At 37.9% G+C, this 16,699-nt stretch overlaps 6 protein-coding genes across 8 annotated transcripts; 4 read left to right on the forward strand and 2 right to left on the reverse strand.

Annotated features, from left to right (window-relative positions):
- Positions 1 to 38: 38 nt before the first annotated feature.
- On the forward strand, positions 39 to 2,363 carry LOC124210509. Its single transcript, XM_046608617.1, has 5 exons — positions 39 to 1,180; positions 1,250 to 1,325; positions 1,389 to 1,580; positions 1,636 to 1,913; positions 1,975 to 2,363. Exons 1-5 carry the CDS (start codon positions 243 to 245, stop codon positions 2,321 to 2,323), a joined length of 1,833 nt encoding a protein of 610 aa, XP_046464573.1. The 5' UTR covers positions 39 to 242; the 3' UTR covers positions 2,324 to 2,363.
- LOC124210516 (histone deacetylase complex subunit SAP18-like) lies at positions 2,346 to 3,313 on the reverse strand. Its single transcript, XM_046608631.1, has 4 exons — positions 3,088 to 3,313; positions 2,919 to 3,025; positions 2,740 to 2,830; positions 2,346 to 2,640 (listed from the first exon to the last, which is right to left on the reverse strand). The coding sequence occupies exons 1-4, from the start codon at positions 3,169 to 3,171 to the stop codon at positions 2,446 to 2,448; spliced, it is 477 nt and encodes a 158-aa protein (XP_046464587.1). The 5' UTR covers positions 3,172 to 3,313; the 3' UTR covers positions 2,346 to 2,445.
- Positions 3,314 to 4,224: 911 nt separating this feature from the next.
- On the forward strand, positions 4,225 to 8,151 carry LOC124210505 (protein toll-like). Its single transcript, XM_046608608.1, has 3 exons — positions 4,225 to 7,195; positions 7,266 to 7,371; positions 7,444 to 8,151. The coding sequence occupies exons 1-3, from the start codon at positions 4,446 to 4,448 to the stop codon at positions 7,870 to 7,872; spliced, it is 3,285 nt and encodes a 1,094-aa protein (XP_046464564.1). The 5' UTR covers positions 4,225 to 4,445; the 3' UTR covers positions 7,873 to 8,151.
- Positions 8,152 to 8,643: 492 nt separating this feature from the next.
- LOC124210512 (V-type proton ATPase subunit C-like) lies at positions 8,644 to 10,659 on the forward strand. Its single transcript, XM_046608625.1, has 9 exons — positions 8,644 to 8,771; positions 8,829 to 9,132; positions 9,201 to 9,387; positions 9,462 to 9,560; positions 9,621 to 9,782; positions 9,847 to 9,940; positions 10,002 to 10,099; positions 10,162 to 10,291; positions 10,364 to 10,659. The coding sequence occupies exons 2-9, from the start codon at positions 8,847 to 8,849 to the stop codon at positions 10,463 to 10,465; spliced, it is 1,158 nt and encodes a 385-aa protein (XP_046464581.1). The 5' UTR covers positions 8,644 to 8,771; positions 8,829 to 8,846; the 3' UTR covers positions 10,466 to 10,659.
- LOC124210513 (S-methyl-5'-thioadenosine phosphorylase-like) lies at positions 9,877 to 12,583 on the reverse strand. Of its 2 annotated transcripts, none has more exons than XM_046608626.1 (7): positions 12,453 to 12,571; positions 12,229 to 12,374; positions 11,975 to 12,142; positions 11,590 to 11,845; positions 11,056 to 11,143; positions 10,864 to 10,985; positions 9,877 to 10,117 (listed from the first exon to the last, which is right to left on the reverse strand). In XM_046608626.1, exons 1-7 carry the CDS (start codon positions 12,465 to 12,467, stop codon positions 10,058 to 10,060), a joined length of 855 nt encoding a protein of 284 aa, XP_046464582.1. In that variant the 5' UTR covers positions 12,468 to 12,571; the 3' UTR covers positions 9,877 to 10,057. The 2 variants fall into 2 exon arrangements, with proteins under 2 accessions (XP_046464582.1, XP_046464583.1); XM_046608627.1 differs by lacking the exon at positions 9,877 to 10,117 and adding an exon at positions 10,654 to 10,807 and having other exon boundaries at positions 12,453 to 12,583.
- Positions 12,584 to 13,045: 462 nt separating this feature from the next.
- On the forward strand, positions 13,046 to 16,634 carry LOC124210510 (RNA-binding protein 45-like). Of its 2 annotated transcripts, none has more exons than XM_046608620.1 (7): positions 13,046 to 13,333; positions 13,530 to 14,143; positions 14,214 to 14,412; positions 14,494 to 14,980; positions 15,050 to 15,206; positions 15,277 to 15,390; positions 15,549 to 15,783. In XM_046608620.1, exons 1-6 carry the CDS (start codon positions 13,129 to 13,131, stop codon positions 15,388 to 15,390), a joined length of 1,776 nt encoding a protein of 591 aa, XP_046464576.1. In that variant the 5' UTR covers positions 13,046 to 13,128; the 3' UTR covers positions 15,549 to 15,783. The 2 variants fall into 2 exon arrangements, with proteins under 2 accessions (XP_046464576.1, XP_046464574.1); XM_046608618.1 differs by having other exon boundaries at positions 13,047 to 13,333; positions 15,639 to 16,634.
- Positions 16,635 to 16,699: the final 65 nt, after the last annotated feature.

Genomic DNA, 16,699 nt, shown 5'->3' on the forward strand with positions numbered 1-16,699 from the left:
TTTTGGTCACTTGAGTGCTCCTAATTAATATAAGAATAAGTACTTCTTTACACAAGAAACTTTTTTCGACTGTAATGATTATTCTAAAATACCGTTGTAAAAAGCTAGAATCATAACGCTATCACTGGCAGCTGGCAACTTTGTCCTGTTTACAATTTTGAAATACACAATCGTCGTCTGAATTTCTCTTTGTGATTTGTAATTGCAATAGTTAGTCTTAGTTGAAGTAGTTTTATTACGGAATGGATATAATTTCGAAACATTACGAAGAAGGCCACTACCGAAAGTGTATAACAATTTTGTCTGATTTACCAACTCACTCACTATTTGAGAAATGTGTGGTGGAGAATAATGTTTTAGTATCCAAATTTCAAACATCTTTCGTGCCAGGAGATGATTTGCTTAGAAAAACTGTTTCCGAGGAGCTTTTTCAATTGCAGGCTAAGCTGTTAGCACTTCCACATGAAAAAGAGTATACCTTTTTGACTTTATGTTGCACTACCAATGCTATTTATTCACTGCTGAATTATCAATGTTGTGAAGAAAATGGTGTCAAAGCAGTCCAGATTGGAAATGGGGCTTTTGAAAAAGTGCTTTGCAACCATCAAATATTCTACTATCAAGAACAACACTCAATTGTTGACAAATTTATTGGCTTGGTGCATCAATTACTTCAGTGTAAAAAGCTCAAGTCAGATGAGCTTTCACTTCTACTGTACTGCTGTATACTCACTTGTTTAATCAAACTTGATCTAAGGTTTGTTGAACTGGTTAAGAGCGTTCTAGATATTTTAGAATGCAGCCTAAAGAATGAATCACCAGATGTAAACTCTACTCACATATTTCTGCTTTCTCCACTTGAAATGTCACTACAATCTACTGGAAGTTACTGTTCAATCATTTGTGATTTTTCAAGACTTTTTCTTTCCATGTTTTACTGTACCAACTTGTCTTGGTCTGAAGCACTTGCAGTCAAAAGTCCACAAAACACAAAAATGTCTGAAATTTTTGAAATTTTTAAAATGTATGCAAGTCTTCACTTAGCTAATCCTTCAAGTGATGAGAAGATTGAAGAATATTTCAACGAAAGGAATAGTTATCTATACTTCGCTAGGTGTCTAATCAACGCAGCAAAATTTGCTTTACTAAAGAAACCAGTCATTGCATTAAAGTATTTAAAGTAATGCTACTTGATGATACTGATTTTCAATGTGCAAAATTAATAAAGTAATTGTCGTTTGAATTGTAGTTTTGCTGGAGCAGGAGAATTAGCCCAAACGCAAGCCTGTTCAATCGTGATGGCTTACGCTGCCACTCAATTTAAAGTATGTCAAACCTGTATCTGCAACCAACTAAAAATTTACTAGTTTTTAATTATTTAACTTTAGGTTTTGGATCAAACCAATTTCGAAATTGAAGCATTGAAAATAGCAGAGGAATCATTACTAAAAAGCCCAGTTTTTCAATGTTCCATTCATACTGAACTTCCTGGATTTCTTCTTGGACAGATGAAATTATTCAGCCTTCCTGAAGTATCAGTCTTGAGATACCAATTGGCTCGAATTTTTCTGAAAAACCAAGTAACGATATAATATTATCTTGAATTTAAAAAAACTTACCAACGAAAAATCTTAGCGATATCAAGAAGCCGCAGAAGAATATGAAAAGCTGTCATCTGAGACTCACTTCCAACCTAAATCGGAACCTTTTTCTTCAGTTTTCAAGCTTGTTTCTCCATCTGAAACTATTGTTTTACACGAGCGTATCCTGGCGCTCGTTTTGTCAAATAGCTACCAGAAAGCTTTGGATGCGATTGATTCATCCCTAGAAGAAGATTTGTTTACCTTGTACCTTCATGCTCAAATCTGCGCACATTTCAAGCAATACAAGAAAGCTATCCAGCTCATCAATAGGTATTATAATTAGTTCATGAATATAAAGCGTAACTATTAAAAACCAAACGTTATTTTCTAGATCAATTTTGCAACTGAATTCTATAACCTTTGCTGTGAGTGGAACGAAAGATGTGATCAGATCCCAATTATGTTTTAAACTGTCGCAATTATTCGATGAAATTGGAAATTTGAAAGACGCACATCACCAACTAAGGCTGTCCTTTCAATATGGCATTTCTATGAATTGTCAAATGCTAGAATTCTATCATAAATTTACATGTAAACTGGGAGCACAAAAAGAAATTCCAATTCCGTCTGATTCTCATCAAGAGCAAGAGGAACTGATTGCGACAATTCTGGAACATTCGGATGACTTAACCCTTAATTACTTAATACGGGATTCTTATGCAGCGTTTAGCCTTCCATAAAAAAATGCAACTGAGAAATACATTTTCTATGTGAAAATTTTTTACTGTCAATTATGAAAATGACTTGGAAAAATTGCTGGAAAAAAAAAACAAGAATGCCGTGTCGATAAACAAAAAAAAAGTTAGTATGGCCTGAATCTCCTGTTGCTTTGATTATTCATATTTCTGCTGGGTGGAGTGATGGCGATGTCAATATAGTCTCCAATGGTAAAACGGCACTGTTTGAGGGTCTTCATATCATCTGGCCCGCGTTCTCCTGAGATTGTGGAACCTATTTCACGTCGAGACATGCTTAGTGTGCTTCGGTCGGGGAATACCTAAGCAGACAGAAGAAAAGAATGATGTATAATGATGAACTAACAAACAAACACAGCAGTTCCTCTTTACTTTAAAGTACTGTATGAACTAGAATGTACCTGAGCAAAGGAAAAGCGTGTTCCACGGCGTCTGGCTTCATAATTAACTTCTCTCACCAATCCAGTAATTTCTTGAAGAGTGGCATCCATCCTATAAATGCAAAATGCAAAATTTCATGAATTCTACGATTACACATAACTTTAGCCGTAAATATCACTTTTTCTTGGGATTTCCTTACCATGTATAAATTTGAAGCTCACTTGCTGGCACACTACCTCTTGCATAATCACCAAGACTATGGTGTCTTCCCATGGCACAGAAAACACGAAGTAACAATGGGCATGTCTGCAAAGAAAACTCAGTTCAGTCATATTTTAGATTAGAAAATGCAAAAAATGTTAGTCTACCTTTTCTCTGTCAACAGATTTTTCAGTTTCTCTATTTTCTTCTACTCGAACGGCCACAGCAGATTCTACAGTTCCCGTAGCCATTCTGTATGGTTTTAACTTCAAATTACTTTTCACAAGGTTCTTGAATAGTTTTAATGATTGAGTTAGAAGAGCCGGGAGAAACAAGATTATTCTGTTTCATGGACGCGAACAACTTCTGATGAGACAGCGCCTCAACCGGCTGATAGTGGCAATTTGTAATTTTGCCACATTGCCATCATGTGAATAATGTCTGCGGAGTGCGGGACGGCCAGGCGGGCCAGCGATCGAAAATGAATTACGGCCTTACCAGAGCAATAGATCCCTGGTCGGTTCACGGCTGTGTTGGCTTCCCCATCTCGATTTTAGGGTAAACGTAAGCCGATTTTCAGGGGGTTTTAGGGCGGGGCCTGTCAGAATTGTGAAGTGGAAACTTTAAAAAGAGCCATCTAGGCTCTCAAAAGTAGCTGGACGTTGTAGCTGACACACTCACTAGAGGCGCTTTTTAAAGTTTCCAAATCGGCTTACGTTTACCCTAAAATCGAGATGGGGAAGCCAACACAGCCGTGAACCGACCAGGGATCTATTGCTCTGGCCTTGCCTTACGCATTTCTTATTTAATGTAATAGTCCGCATCTACGCGTACTAAATACTAACCACTTCAAATAATTAGCTGCAATTTAATTGAAGAGAAGATTGGATTGGTGTTTATTTTTAATTTCAAACTAAGGATTAATCATTCAGAATTCGAATCACAATCGGAACTTTTAATCATGTTTTAATTAGAGAAAACTATGTTTTAACATTAATAACGTATGGCATTCTATCAACGGAGAAGTCTTTTCAAGCAAATATGTTGTCTAAAAATTATGTTTTTCATTTCGTTCTGAGTTGTGAAAGCTTAACCACATTTTAACTTTCCCTCGGCTCTGTTTACGTGCAATAAATTCATAATACGAAAGGAAATACATTGCAAGGCCTGTTTGATCGGGGTATCACGTAATGTCACAATCTACGGATATCAGAGAGAGACATCTATGGCTGAAAACATCGTGAAACTTCGTTCACGTTCATTGTGATTCATGCTGGGTAAATAGAATCTAAACAATCTAGAATATAGGTGGCAGGCGCGAACAATGATCACAATAGACTGCAACCCCCCTTGCCAACTCAGGCCTTTGCTCACTTTGTGATGTTGCTATGTTAGAAAGTTCGTAGAATCGGGAAATGGGAACGTCACATTGTAAACGTCAAGGTCATGAATCTCGTATCGCCTGTTGAGTGTTGACTAATGAAATACGTTTACTCTTAAAGAAAAAGTATGTAACAGTTTAGAAATGTCCTACCGTTTTGTGTTGTGTTGTGTTCTCTTTCAAACCATTGTTGTCAGTCAAGAACTAAGTGCTGCTATCGACCAGCATCCAGAAAGTTTTTGGAAATGTTCTCAACGTGAAAATCCTGAATGTCAATGCTTTCCGAAGACAAATGGCGATTTCAACTTACAATGTTCAGTTGGTGAGGGTTCTATTTCAGCAGATTATAAAGCTCTTAAAGACAATGGTGACAGTTCATTTGAAATTCAGTGTTCATGTGATGAAACAAACCTTCTCACAGAATCTGTTTACAAATATGTTAAAGGAATTCCAACTAGCAATATTTCATTTCTGAAATTCAATTTCTGTCCGCTTCCAAAGGATAGTTTGTCCACATTCTTAGGGAGGCATATGAATCTCAGCTTCATTCAGAGAATTGCACTTCGTTCATGCTCTCCTGTTCAAACTCTTCATCATGATTCATTTCGGAACATGCCACAACTTGAAATTCTAAATTTACAGAACAATCAACTTGAAAATTTTCCAGATGATTTATTCGATGATCAATTAAACTTGAAGACACTTTGGCTAGACAGTAACAAACTTCAAAAAATAAGTGGCAAAATATTCAAAAATATTCCTCAACTAATTTCCCTACAATTGGGCTCAAATGTAATAAAACAATTAGAAATCGGTGCCTTCAGTAATCTCCCAAACTTGTTTCAATTGAACCTCCAAAACAATCAACTTGATATACTTCCTTCTGATGTTCTACAATCCCTGGCAAATTTAAAATATCTAGATCTGAGTAATAATAAGCTAACAAGTTTGGACAAGGATGCTTTCCAGTTCAACACACAATTGATTGAACTTTTTTTGCGAAATAACTCGCTAGAAGTACTGCCAGAAGGAGTATTCCGTAATAACAAAATGCTGGAAAAGATATCTTTACAATTAAACACCAAGCTCTCTACTGTTCATCGTGGTGTCTTCGAAAATCTAGAGTCTTTGATAGTCCTAGATTTGAGTTATTGTTCCTTCAACCAGTCGTCTTTCAACAAACATGCTTTTTCAAATTTAACCAAACTTGCCAAACTTAATCTGTCACGAAATAAGCTAAATGGATTGCATTCAGATTGGTTCATTGGACTTACCAATTTGACCGATTTGGATTTGTCGTGGAATTCGATTTCAAGCATCGAGGATAATATGTTTAGTAACTTGGGACTTTTGAGTACTCTCAAGCTCAATGGAAATACCCTTGTTCTAATTGAAGCCAACGTTTTCCGAGGCATTCGAGCCTTGAAAAGCCTATATCTTGAAGATAATCAAATTGAAGTTATTCAACCAGCAGCCATGGAATATTTGAAAGAATTAACTACTATTAATTTAGCACGCAATCGCCTGAAATTCGATGAAGGTCTTGTCAGTCCTCTCGACGGCTGGAGACAATCTCCGCTACAGTACAACTTAAAATTAGAATTAATCGATCTGTCTGAAAACCAAATCGCTGATCTATATTCCGACTGGGGTTTGATGAAATCGTTGACTCGCCTCATCTTGAGCCACAATCAAATGACAAGTTTTGCCATCTCCGACATATCAAGATTATCTCCGACACGAGACTTTATTTTGGATCTTCGTAACAATCAAATCACACAAGTATATTTCCAATCGGCCGAAGAAGTTGACGGACGATCGGATGATGGAAAAACTGAAGATCCTATCGCGAAAAAGATAGTGTTTCTTGATGATAATCCCCTGTTATGCGATTGTGGTGCATACTTTATGGCACAGTACATGAACCGATCAATGCCGGCCGTAAGGCATTCTTGGAAGATAATCGCACCCAAGCTAACCTGTGAGCAGCCAGCCTCACTTTCCGGCATCGCGCCTACTGAAGTTAATCCTTCTCAGTTTCTTTGCAATTGCCCTGCACACCCTGAAAATAATTGGCCCTGCGAATGTTACCTACGACCAGTGGATAGAACAGTGTTGTTTAACTGTCAACACAAGAACCTAAAGGAAATCCCTACTCGCTTACCCCAACTTGCCGGCTACAAGGTTCAAATGAATCTTTCGTCCAATTCGATTAATATCGGACAAGTGAACCCAAACTCGTTAAACTGTTGCACAGATGTGACCACGCTAGACTTGAGCAGAAACGGAATGGAGTCTTCAGTGTTTGATACTCTCAATTGGGCTCCAAATCTACTCCTCCGTTTCCCTAGTCTCAATCGACTAGACCTTACTTATAACAATTTCAATTCGATTCCTAATGGAGTTATTGATGCGTGGAATGGAACGCGCAATTTAACTTACAGTTTAAGTGGAAACCCTTGGAGATGCGACTGTACAAACCTGGCGCTACTGAAATTCATATATGGTTCATGGAAACGCGTGGAAGATTTCAACCAGATGAGGTGTGATAACGGACTATTTATTTCTGAATTGTCTGTTGAAAAATTATGCCCTTCGCTGAATGCCGTGTCGAAATATTTGACTGTAGCGATGCCAGTTTTAGCTTTGCTGGTATTTTGTATATGCACGATATTTTACCGTTCTCGACGAGTAATACGTGCCTGGCTTTACAACCACCAATTTTGCTTATGGTGCGTTGTTCAAGAAGAAGAAGAAAATGACGATCGAATTTATGACGCTTTTATCAGCTTCTCTCACAATGACGAGAAATTTGTCGATGAGCTTGTGGCCCAACTGGAGCGACCTCCAGTTGGTTTGCCCAATTACCAACTTTGTCTTCATCATCGCGATTGGTAAATAAAATTTTTCATTATGTTTTATTAATAACCCAATGCGTTAAACGCAAAATTATAAATATTACAGGTTGGCAGGTGAATGGATTCCTGATCAAATTGTTCGCTCGGTGGCTTCTTCTAAAAGAACGGTTGTAATCTTGACCGAAAATTTCTTGGACAGTTTTTGGGGAAAGGTAAACACACCAGAATTGTTTAAATATCAGAATTTATCTTTGTAATATGATTTTTTGTTTTACTTTTTCCAGCTGGAATTCCGAACTGCTTATCAACAGGTGCTTAAGGATAAACGCATGCGACTTATTGTTATCGTAAAAGGAGAACTTCCTCCGAGAGACAAAATGGATACAGAGCTTCAAACTTACCTTTCCTTGAACACATATCTGAAATATGATGATCCGTTTTTCATGGAGCGACTACGATACGCCTTACCCCACAAGAAAAACACTATTGAGCCTGGTTCAAGAATAACGCAAGCGATTATCCAGCATAGTGACTCGGTCGGCAAAGATCAAGCAAACGGACTTAAGCCCAATCATCTTCCATCCTTGCCATTTCTCACTGATCGTGAAAAACAAAAGATACATGTGATGTTGCCTCCTGATATCGAAATGTCTCTGACACCGACCAGTTCAGCAAGTTCAACGGCCCCCTTTTTCCCTCATTCTCCGAAGTGAGGCGATCGAGTTTGAATTTTTGGATATGAATGTGTCGCTTATGAAGCATATATGTATGTGCTTGTTTTGCCTTATAACGTGTCTTGAAGTGCAATCTAGTTTATTTGGTACAAAGTTCGTAGATGTAACATCTTTTTAGCGCTAACTCACACTATGGGAAACAATATTAATGCGGCTAATGTTTGTAATTCTTTTTGGTGACTTGTATTTCTATCGCGCTTTCTTTCGCATTGTGTAATTGCTATGAAGACATTTTGAAATTGATTTGTATGTTGTGTATTCGGAAAAATTTTGTTTTATAAATCATCGTCATTTAACAAAGAAACCAATACTTTTTTTACCCCACATTTTTTTTACTCGTCTTGTCCGCATTTGTCATACTGTTATTTTTTTAAATCGTTCCTGAAGACTATGACGAATAAGTTTTCGTTAAAACTTTTCGTTTGTTTTTTAAAATACTTCAACAGTTAAATGAGAAAAAGCTGGCTAATAATCGATCAAAATATGAGCCAATAATGAAAGATACAAAATCATGTGTAATAGGCCCGACAGCAATGAAACGGTCAAGGGAAAAAAATCGCTTGAAACCCTTAGCCTTAGCGCCAGCTATTATCCGATTTAAAATGTTTTATATCCATACTTGGTTGCACAAGTCATTTACTCAAAGTATGACAGAAAGCTTTAGATTGTTCGATACAAGAGATTTTTTTTCCAGAAATAAGATGTATAAATAATACAGCCATCTCGAATTTCAATCTATTCCGCTTGTGGCGCTGCGAGAAGCAGCTAAATTTTAGCGCAGCCCAACTTGGTATGACAAAACTTGGTCCGGCCTTTTTATAAGTAGGAAACCTTAGATCACATGACAGTCTCCTGACTTGACGAAGAGAAGTGAAGAGGTAACCGCGATGTTTTGACTGTTATTCTTCTAAATTCTAAATCTTTTTCGTGTACAGTACCACCAACAAATCAGGATGACTGAATTTTGGTTGATTTCCGCTCCTGGCGATAAAACCTGCCAGCAAACTTTTGACAAATTGAACGATGTACTTCACCATCAAAACAATTTGTCTGCAAATTGGAAATTCGCTGTTCCTGATTTGAAAGTGGGCACTCTTGATCAATTGGTAGGTCTCTCTGATGATTTGGGTAAGCTTGATATCTATGTTGAACAAGTAAGTAGGAAAATTGCTCTCTATCTGGGTGAAGTTTTGGAAGATCAAAGAGACAAGCTGGCTGAGAACTTACTTGCCAATGGAGGTATTTACTATTAAGTAATGAATAGTACTTAGTGGCAGTGTTTTACAACATTTACTCTTCCTTTCTAGTTGATTTGGTAACCTATCTAACTAGATTTCAATGGGATATGGCCAAGTATCCAATCAAACAATCCCTTCGCAACATTGCTGATATAATAAGCAAGCAAGTAGGACAGATTGAAACAGATCTGAAATCCAAATCATCTGCATACAATAACTTGAAGGGCAACTTGCAAAGCTTGGAGAAAAAACAAGTGTAAGCAATCTTAAGAATTTTACTGATCTACCATCTATTTGACATTTGCCTCCTGATTTCATTTCGGTTATCAGTGGAAGTTTGGTTACTCGTAACCTTGGAGAATTGGTAAAGAAGGAGCACTTTGTCCTGGATTCTGAGTATCTAGTTACTCTATTGGTCATTATCCCCAAGTAAGGAAAAATGTTTTAAAACATACCAATTGGTACAGAAGTTAAACCTATGGGGAATAGGGCAACAATCCAAGATTGGTGGGACAAGTATGAAAAACTTACCCCGATGGTGGTTCCACGCTCATCGCAGTTGGTCACCCAAGATGGTGAAAATGCTCTGGTTACCGTCACTCTTTTCCGCAAAGTTGTAGATGAGTTTAAACACCATGCTCGCGAACATAAGTAATTCAGACAAAAGTATGTTTTATTATTAAATAAATTATCATAAGCTATTATTTATTTAAAGGTTTGTCGTTCGTGATTTTACCTATAACGAAGAAGAGTTGGCCGCTGGAAAGAACGAGATTACCAAGCTGGCTACTGATAAAAAGAAGCAATTCGTGCGTATACTTATTTAGTTGAAATAGATCACACATTTAAAAATAAAATACCATTTAATAGGGCCCATTGGTGAGGTGGTTGAAGGTGAATTTTAGCGAGGGATTCACGGCTTGGGTTCACGTGAAAGCTCTTAGAGTCTTCGTTGAATCTGTACTCCGGTAAAATTGATTGAAATCCTATCAATAGACCAATAGAATTAGAATAATTAATTATTTTCTAGTTATGGGCTACCCGTAAACTTCCAAGCAATGCTATTGCAACCTAACAAGAAATCAACTAAACGTTTACGAGAAGTGCTTAGCCAGTTGTACATACACCTGGATAACTCTGCCCTTCAAAGCGCTCACGATGTAAGTAAAATAGCAGCTTTTTGAAAATATCTTATCGTAATTAAACTCTATTCGGTTATTTTCATTTCACAGAACGTCGACATTCCCGGTTTGGTTTTCGGTCAATCGGAATATTATCCGTATGTTTACTACAAAATAAACATTGACATGATAGATATACCGGGAAAAATTTAAACCATCTGCTTAAGCCAATTGTAAAGTGGAGGTTATTTAGCGCTTTCTCTCTTTTCAGATTTCTTTTTCAGATGAATTTATGTCTTAGCTAACATTCCTCTTTCACTCCTTTAAAAAATGGTGTTCTATACTGATAAAGGTGTTTCCAGTTGTGCATGTGTATAGTCAACCAGTAATAAATCCCGAAAAACGTTTACGTTCTCAATGTAATCCGTTGGTTATTGTCATATTACACAACATTGATTAAAATTCTACGTTAAGTTTTGCACAGTTATGGCAGAAACGTTATGGAGGATTGACGGATAATAATAGTCAAGCCATAACGCTATTTTTAATCGTTTCCTATAAAAGGAAATGTAAGTATAGTTTTTCTTATCGAATTTGTTTAACCTCTTTACCTTAAGTTCCTGAATAGTAACAGACCAGTCGACTTTCGCAATAATTGGAACTGCAGCACACAAAAGTTGAGTAACTTTTCCAACATTTTCACGGAACGTTTTCAATGCAAGCTCTACATTGACTGTTAACGAAAACAAATTTAAGTTAAAAAAAAATATATAAATAAACTTGATGATGCAATAAATATCCACCTTTTTCATTATGCGGATGCCAACAGTCGTAATCAGTAGCCATAGCTATGGCAGCATAGCAAAGCCCAGCTTCTTTAGCCAAAACACACTAAAGTAGTACCAAACCAAAAAAACAAACAAATTATTACTTCAACAGATTTTCACGGGGCTGTCCATAGACGACGTCACGTAATTTGTTGTCATTATTTTTTATCCCATCCATTCCCCTGCGTGTCACGATAGTAAAAATAAGTTACCCCCCCCCCCCCAACAAAACGACGTAATTTTTTAGACCCTTCCCCTTTCCCATATTAAAACAGTTTAATTTTCTTTTCTTTTGAAATTTCTCTCTACATAAATAATTTAGTTTTCTATACTGCAAGTTCTGACATCCAATTTCTAAGTAGCCCCCCCTTCATCTTCAACCGTTACAAGTGGCCGCGCTACCCCCTCCCTCCCTTAAATGTGCGACATCGTTTATGGGCAGCCCCTTTGGATAAATTTAAGAACTTCCTAGGATGATAAAGAATTTTTTAATGTTTCAACTAAAATTACCTCTGGAACAGTTGTCATGTTTATTACATGACCACCCCAAGATTTGAATAGAAAGCTTTCTGCCTTGGATGAGAACCTTGGCCCTTCAATAGTGATGCAAGTACCTGTAGCGTGTACAGGTATGTTGGATTCTTCTGCAGCTTGTTTCAAGCAAGAGCGAGTAAGTCCACAAAAGGGTTCATCTACTGGCAAATGACAAACACCACTCAGCTTTTCACATGTTCCATCATAAAATGTTTGAGCTCTTTTAGTAGTTCTGTTTTTTGTGGGGAAAAAAGAATTTGGATTTTAAGAGAAAGGGTGAATTTTATTAGTCTTTAATAAAGAAGCCCTAACAAGAAGCTGTTAGGCTACTGGAGGCTGTAAATAAATTGTTATGTTTCACCTGTCTATGAATTGATCGAGAATTACAAGATCACCAGGAGCTATTTCTTCCTGCAAGGAGCCACAGGCAGTTGAAACAATAACATGGGTACATCCTTCTTCTTTCAATGCCCAAATATTGGCTCGGTAATTGATATTGGTGGGCATTATTCCATGTTTACGATTGTGTCTGAGAAAAAATTACAAAAATTACACAGTTAGTCATGAAGCAATTTATTTTAAATACTTATTGGTAATAAATGTTATGTTCATCACCTGGCTAATACAACACAGTCAACCCCAGAAATTTTCCCGCAAACGAGATTATCTGAAGGTTCACCGAAAGGAGTAGTCACAGACTTTTCAACAGGATCAATCAACGCATCCAATGAATAGAAACCGGACCCACCGATGATACCAATCTATGTGTATCGTAATTACAGATTCAAAACAATTCCTCCTTAATTCGTGACTACTTCAATATTATTTTCATTTCTCACCTTCACTTTTGACATGTTAAGAATGGGAAAGCAACCACGTGTGTGATCCGTGTAATCTCGAATGGACACAGCAGAAGATGGGAAGATTACGAGATACACTGGGGGGACTGGACTGGAGCAGATCGACTGGAGCAGTCGACGAAATTTAAATCGATGACAATTTATTGATAATGAAGTTTTGATTTTCTCCGAAAGATGCCAGCGGCTTCATCGAAAATAGAAAAGATTTATAAATTATAAATTATAAATGGCCTTAAATAATTTGATTTATTTGTAAGTTTTAATATGAAATAAACCCGTACAATTGTGAACACTACGTCACTACGTTTCATTTGTACGCGAGAGAACAACAGAAAAATATAAAAATTTCATTTCTGTGATAAGCTTGAATTTTCTTATCCAGCTTACGAAAGGAACCCGTAAACTAATTCTCTGAAATAAAAATTATATTACGGCGATAACTATCCAAGATATAAATCAAAGATGCAGAATCTCATATCGATCAGGACAGACTCACATCTCACAGTCACAGCAGCTAGTGCAGTACCTTGTTTTGAAAATAGGCGCTTTCGAGGGTGTTGTTTAGTATGTTATAGCAGACGACCGCAATCTTTATCGATGACGTAGACTCCCAAAACTTTTGGGGAAGAGAAGAAGAAAGTGTAAAGGGTGAAAAATGGCTGATAGAAAGCCAAGTGTATTGGATCGAGATTCCCATCCTTCATTAAAAGAGAGCAAACAAGACGAACCCCCAAACTCAAGACTTTTTATCGTATGTGGTAAATCAGTGACAGAAGATGATTTTCGCGAAGCCTTTCACAAATACGGAACTATTGAAGAAATTTGGATGGTCAAGGATCGAACAACAGGGGAGCCCAAAGGTATTCAACTTTCTCTAAATATTCGTTTCCGAGAACTTTATCTTATCTAGATAGCCTTTCTCTCTACTATTGTGCTTGTGCTCGGAATGATAAGAGAATTGTAAACAACAGCCCTCAAAATATCTACTATATGGGCTATTAATGTGTTTTGAAATTCTCATTCATCATGTTGACACACACATTCTTTTTTATCTAGGTGTGGCTTACATAAAATTTTCTAAGACATCTGAAGCTGCAACAGCAATGGAAGAAATGAATGGCCGCTGCATAGGATGCCATCCCAGGCCACTAAAAGTTTTGATTGCTCACAGTCGTGAGCAAGGATCAAGAAGAGATTCAAATGAAGAAGAAAGATTGTTGCGATTATTTGTTGTTGTTCCCAAGTCCATGAATGATTCAGAGTTAAGAGATCACTTTGCTCAGTTTGGTGACATAGACTATGTTTCAATTGTTAAAGACAAAAACACCAAAGAAAGCAAAGGATTCGCGTATGTAAAGTATCATCGTGTCTCACACACTGCCAAAGCCTTTGAGTGTTGTGAACGATCATTCAAACCCGTGTTTGCTGATCCCAGACCCCCTAAGCCAATGCACGCAGATAGCTCACAGTCCAATATTGGCAGTGCTTCTTCAACAACGAGCAACTACGATGTGTTCCCCTACGAAAATCATACCGCTGCAAGTACTGAAGGGTTTTCTCGCCTCGCTGTAGTCGCGTCTTCATCTGTAAATCAAGATCAACTATGGAAATTGTTTGATATTATTCCCGGTTTGGATTATTGTGAAAAGAGAGAAACGAAGAATCGCCAGGTAAAATCGGATGGGAATTTGAGTAAATTTGAACGCATTTTGAATCTAAACGTATTTTCTAATTTTACAGCAAGGAAGGTGTCAGTACACTGCCGTGTACAATAATGCTCAAGCAGCGTCTTACGCGAAAGAAAAGCTTCACGGCTTTGAATATCCACCTGGACAAAGATTAATCGTTAAATTTGATTACATCAGTTCAGAACCAACTCGTAGTACTTCATCAGGTACACTTCCTACAACTACAGTTCAATCCTCCGTTCAATACGCAGGTAAGCTTTCTATTGTGTATGCGTATGTTTTATTTACGTCTTTTAAATGCATTTCTCTTTTTTCCACTTTATCTGCCACAGGGGTAAATTGCTTGACCCCAGTTGGATCTGGTGCTAGGTTACCATTTTTATCTGGGCTGCAAGGACAAGGAGGGATGGAAAATAACGTTCAGCCTGTACCTACAACGAATCCATCGCCAGTTGGCGCGCCTTATCACGGATTGATAGCGCCAAATAATGCTGCTCGTACAGCAGCACTCCACAATAATTTAGCTACGTTAGCCGAAACGATTGCACAGGCAACGTCGTTGATCCAAGCTGCCGGATTAGGGCAAGGTTTCCTCCAATCTCCAACGAAACATGCGGTAAACGGCACAGACGAGCGGAATGAATTGATGGGCCATTTGGAAATGTTGGGAGCTCTGTCTACTCAAGGGATCCCACTGTCGCCTAACCAGGCACCAACTAATAATAATTATCAGGGTGAAACCTATGACCCTTCTTATTGTTCTGTCAAACTTCCTACTCCTCAGCCTCTAGCCCCAATGGATTCTCCTGTTGGAGAGAGGTAACCTATCTTCTTTGTGTTGTCATGACACGGATGACGCATTCATTCTTTTCCTTGTGCTTTATCTAGGTTATTTATAGTTTGCCAGCCTACGCCGCCTCCGATCTATGTACTGAAGGATATTTTTGGCCGTTTCGGTCACCTCATTGACGTCTACATGTTGGGTGGCAGATCGTGTGGGTACGCCAAGTATGCCGATAAGGACTCCGCCGACAGAGCGTTAATGGTACAAACAAGCAATTAGTCGCTCGTCTCATTTTATTCTCTGCATGACGCAAGCTTATGGCTTATGACAGACTTTGCACGGGCAAGAAGTCTGTGGTTCCCGATTAAAAGTGATGACTGCCGAACCTCCCAACGCGACCAACAACGATACTCTCCGTAAACGAATCCGCATCGAAGAGCAATAGGTAAGATTTCATCTTTTGCTTTTGCACTGCGCAAACACTATCTTTACTACTATCAGCAAAATTTTCCACGCTGGGTTTTTATTTTTTTATTATTTTTTTTATTTTATTTTATTTATTTTTTTATTTAATTGGCTCAAAAAAATTACGATTAAAACCAGCAAAGTAAGGAGTCTTGATTTGTGTATTTGTTTTCCGTTCACTAAGTTTGGATTGGTTTTCACGATTGACATTTGTTTTCCTCATGCCAGCAAACTCCCCGACCGACCGTTGTGTTGACGGACCTTGGACGACCCGACTACGACTGCGGCTTATACTCTAGTTAACAAACAACTGCACTCGTTAGAATTAATTTCCGTTAAAAAAAAAACTGAATCAACGTAGTATAAAAGAAAATACTGTACTGTTTTGATACGATGGGACGAATTTCTGCCAACAGCGAAAGCTCTTTAGCGTTGATCCGACCTGTGTTCCCCTTACGACGAACAAATTTGCGAGATCGGGTCGTAGTATACTGATAACCTTCCTCGATCACGTAATGGGATAGTTGGGAACGAATAATTTCCTTGACTTAGCATGGGAGATAATTTTTGTGTCGTAGTTTATTTTGTGAGCTCCTCCCGGTTCCCCTTCTCATCACTTCGTACTTCCCTGATTGACTCGTTGCGAGTGGGAAATTTTCAAAGCGGGACGGGGGTAAAAGCAGAAGGGTAAAGAAGAAGTTGAAAGTTGATCTAAAATAATTTCGTAGCCGCAGCTTGTTTGTCAATATGTGTGTGTGTGTGTGTGTGTGTAATTGCGTGTCCGTGTACGCCCAAAGCCTTTTTTTTCACTTCTCCTGCTCTTTCTCGCTATTCCTCGAAGCCGGTTGTTTTTAAGTAGACGCAGCTACACTCGCGATTCAAAACAAAAAAAAATCAGAAAAACTAATAAGTATTCGATGTTACATGCCGTCCGTTCATCTCGTGGTTCTCGGAACACAGAAAACGCATTTCCTTTCATTGAAAATGTAAAATATTATTATTATTATTGAATTTGGCGGTATCGCTACCGCACTCCGTTGGTCTGATTCAGATACTCTCACTAGAAATTTTTTTTTCCCTCTCCCAAATATTTTTTTTCTCTTTTCTTTTGTGTGGGGAATTTATTAAGAAACGTTATTTACGAATCGTTGATATAATATCGTTCTCTTTCATACTTTTTTTTTCCCGGGTGATGAATACACTACTTACAATGTTTACAAGTAACAACCAATACAATCGACGCCAATATATTTCAATTGATTGTCTGCCCTCCCGACACCCCCTCCCCT

Source organism: Daphnia pulex, chromosome 2 (genome assembly GCF_021134715.1).
Source record: "Daphnia pulex isolate KAP4 chromosome 2, ASM2113471v1".
In the NCBI taxonomy this organism is placed as follows: Eukaryota; Metazoa; Arthropoda; class Branchiopoda; order Diplostraca; family Daphniidae; genus Daphnia; species Daphnia pulex.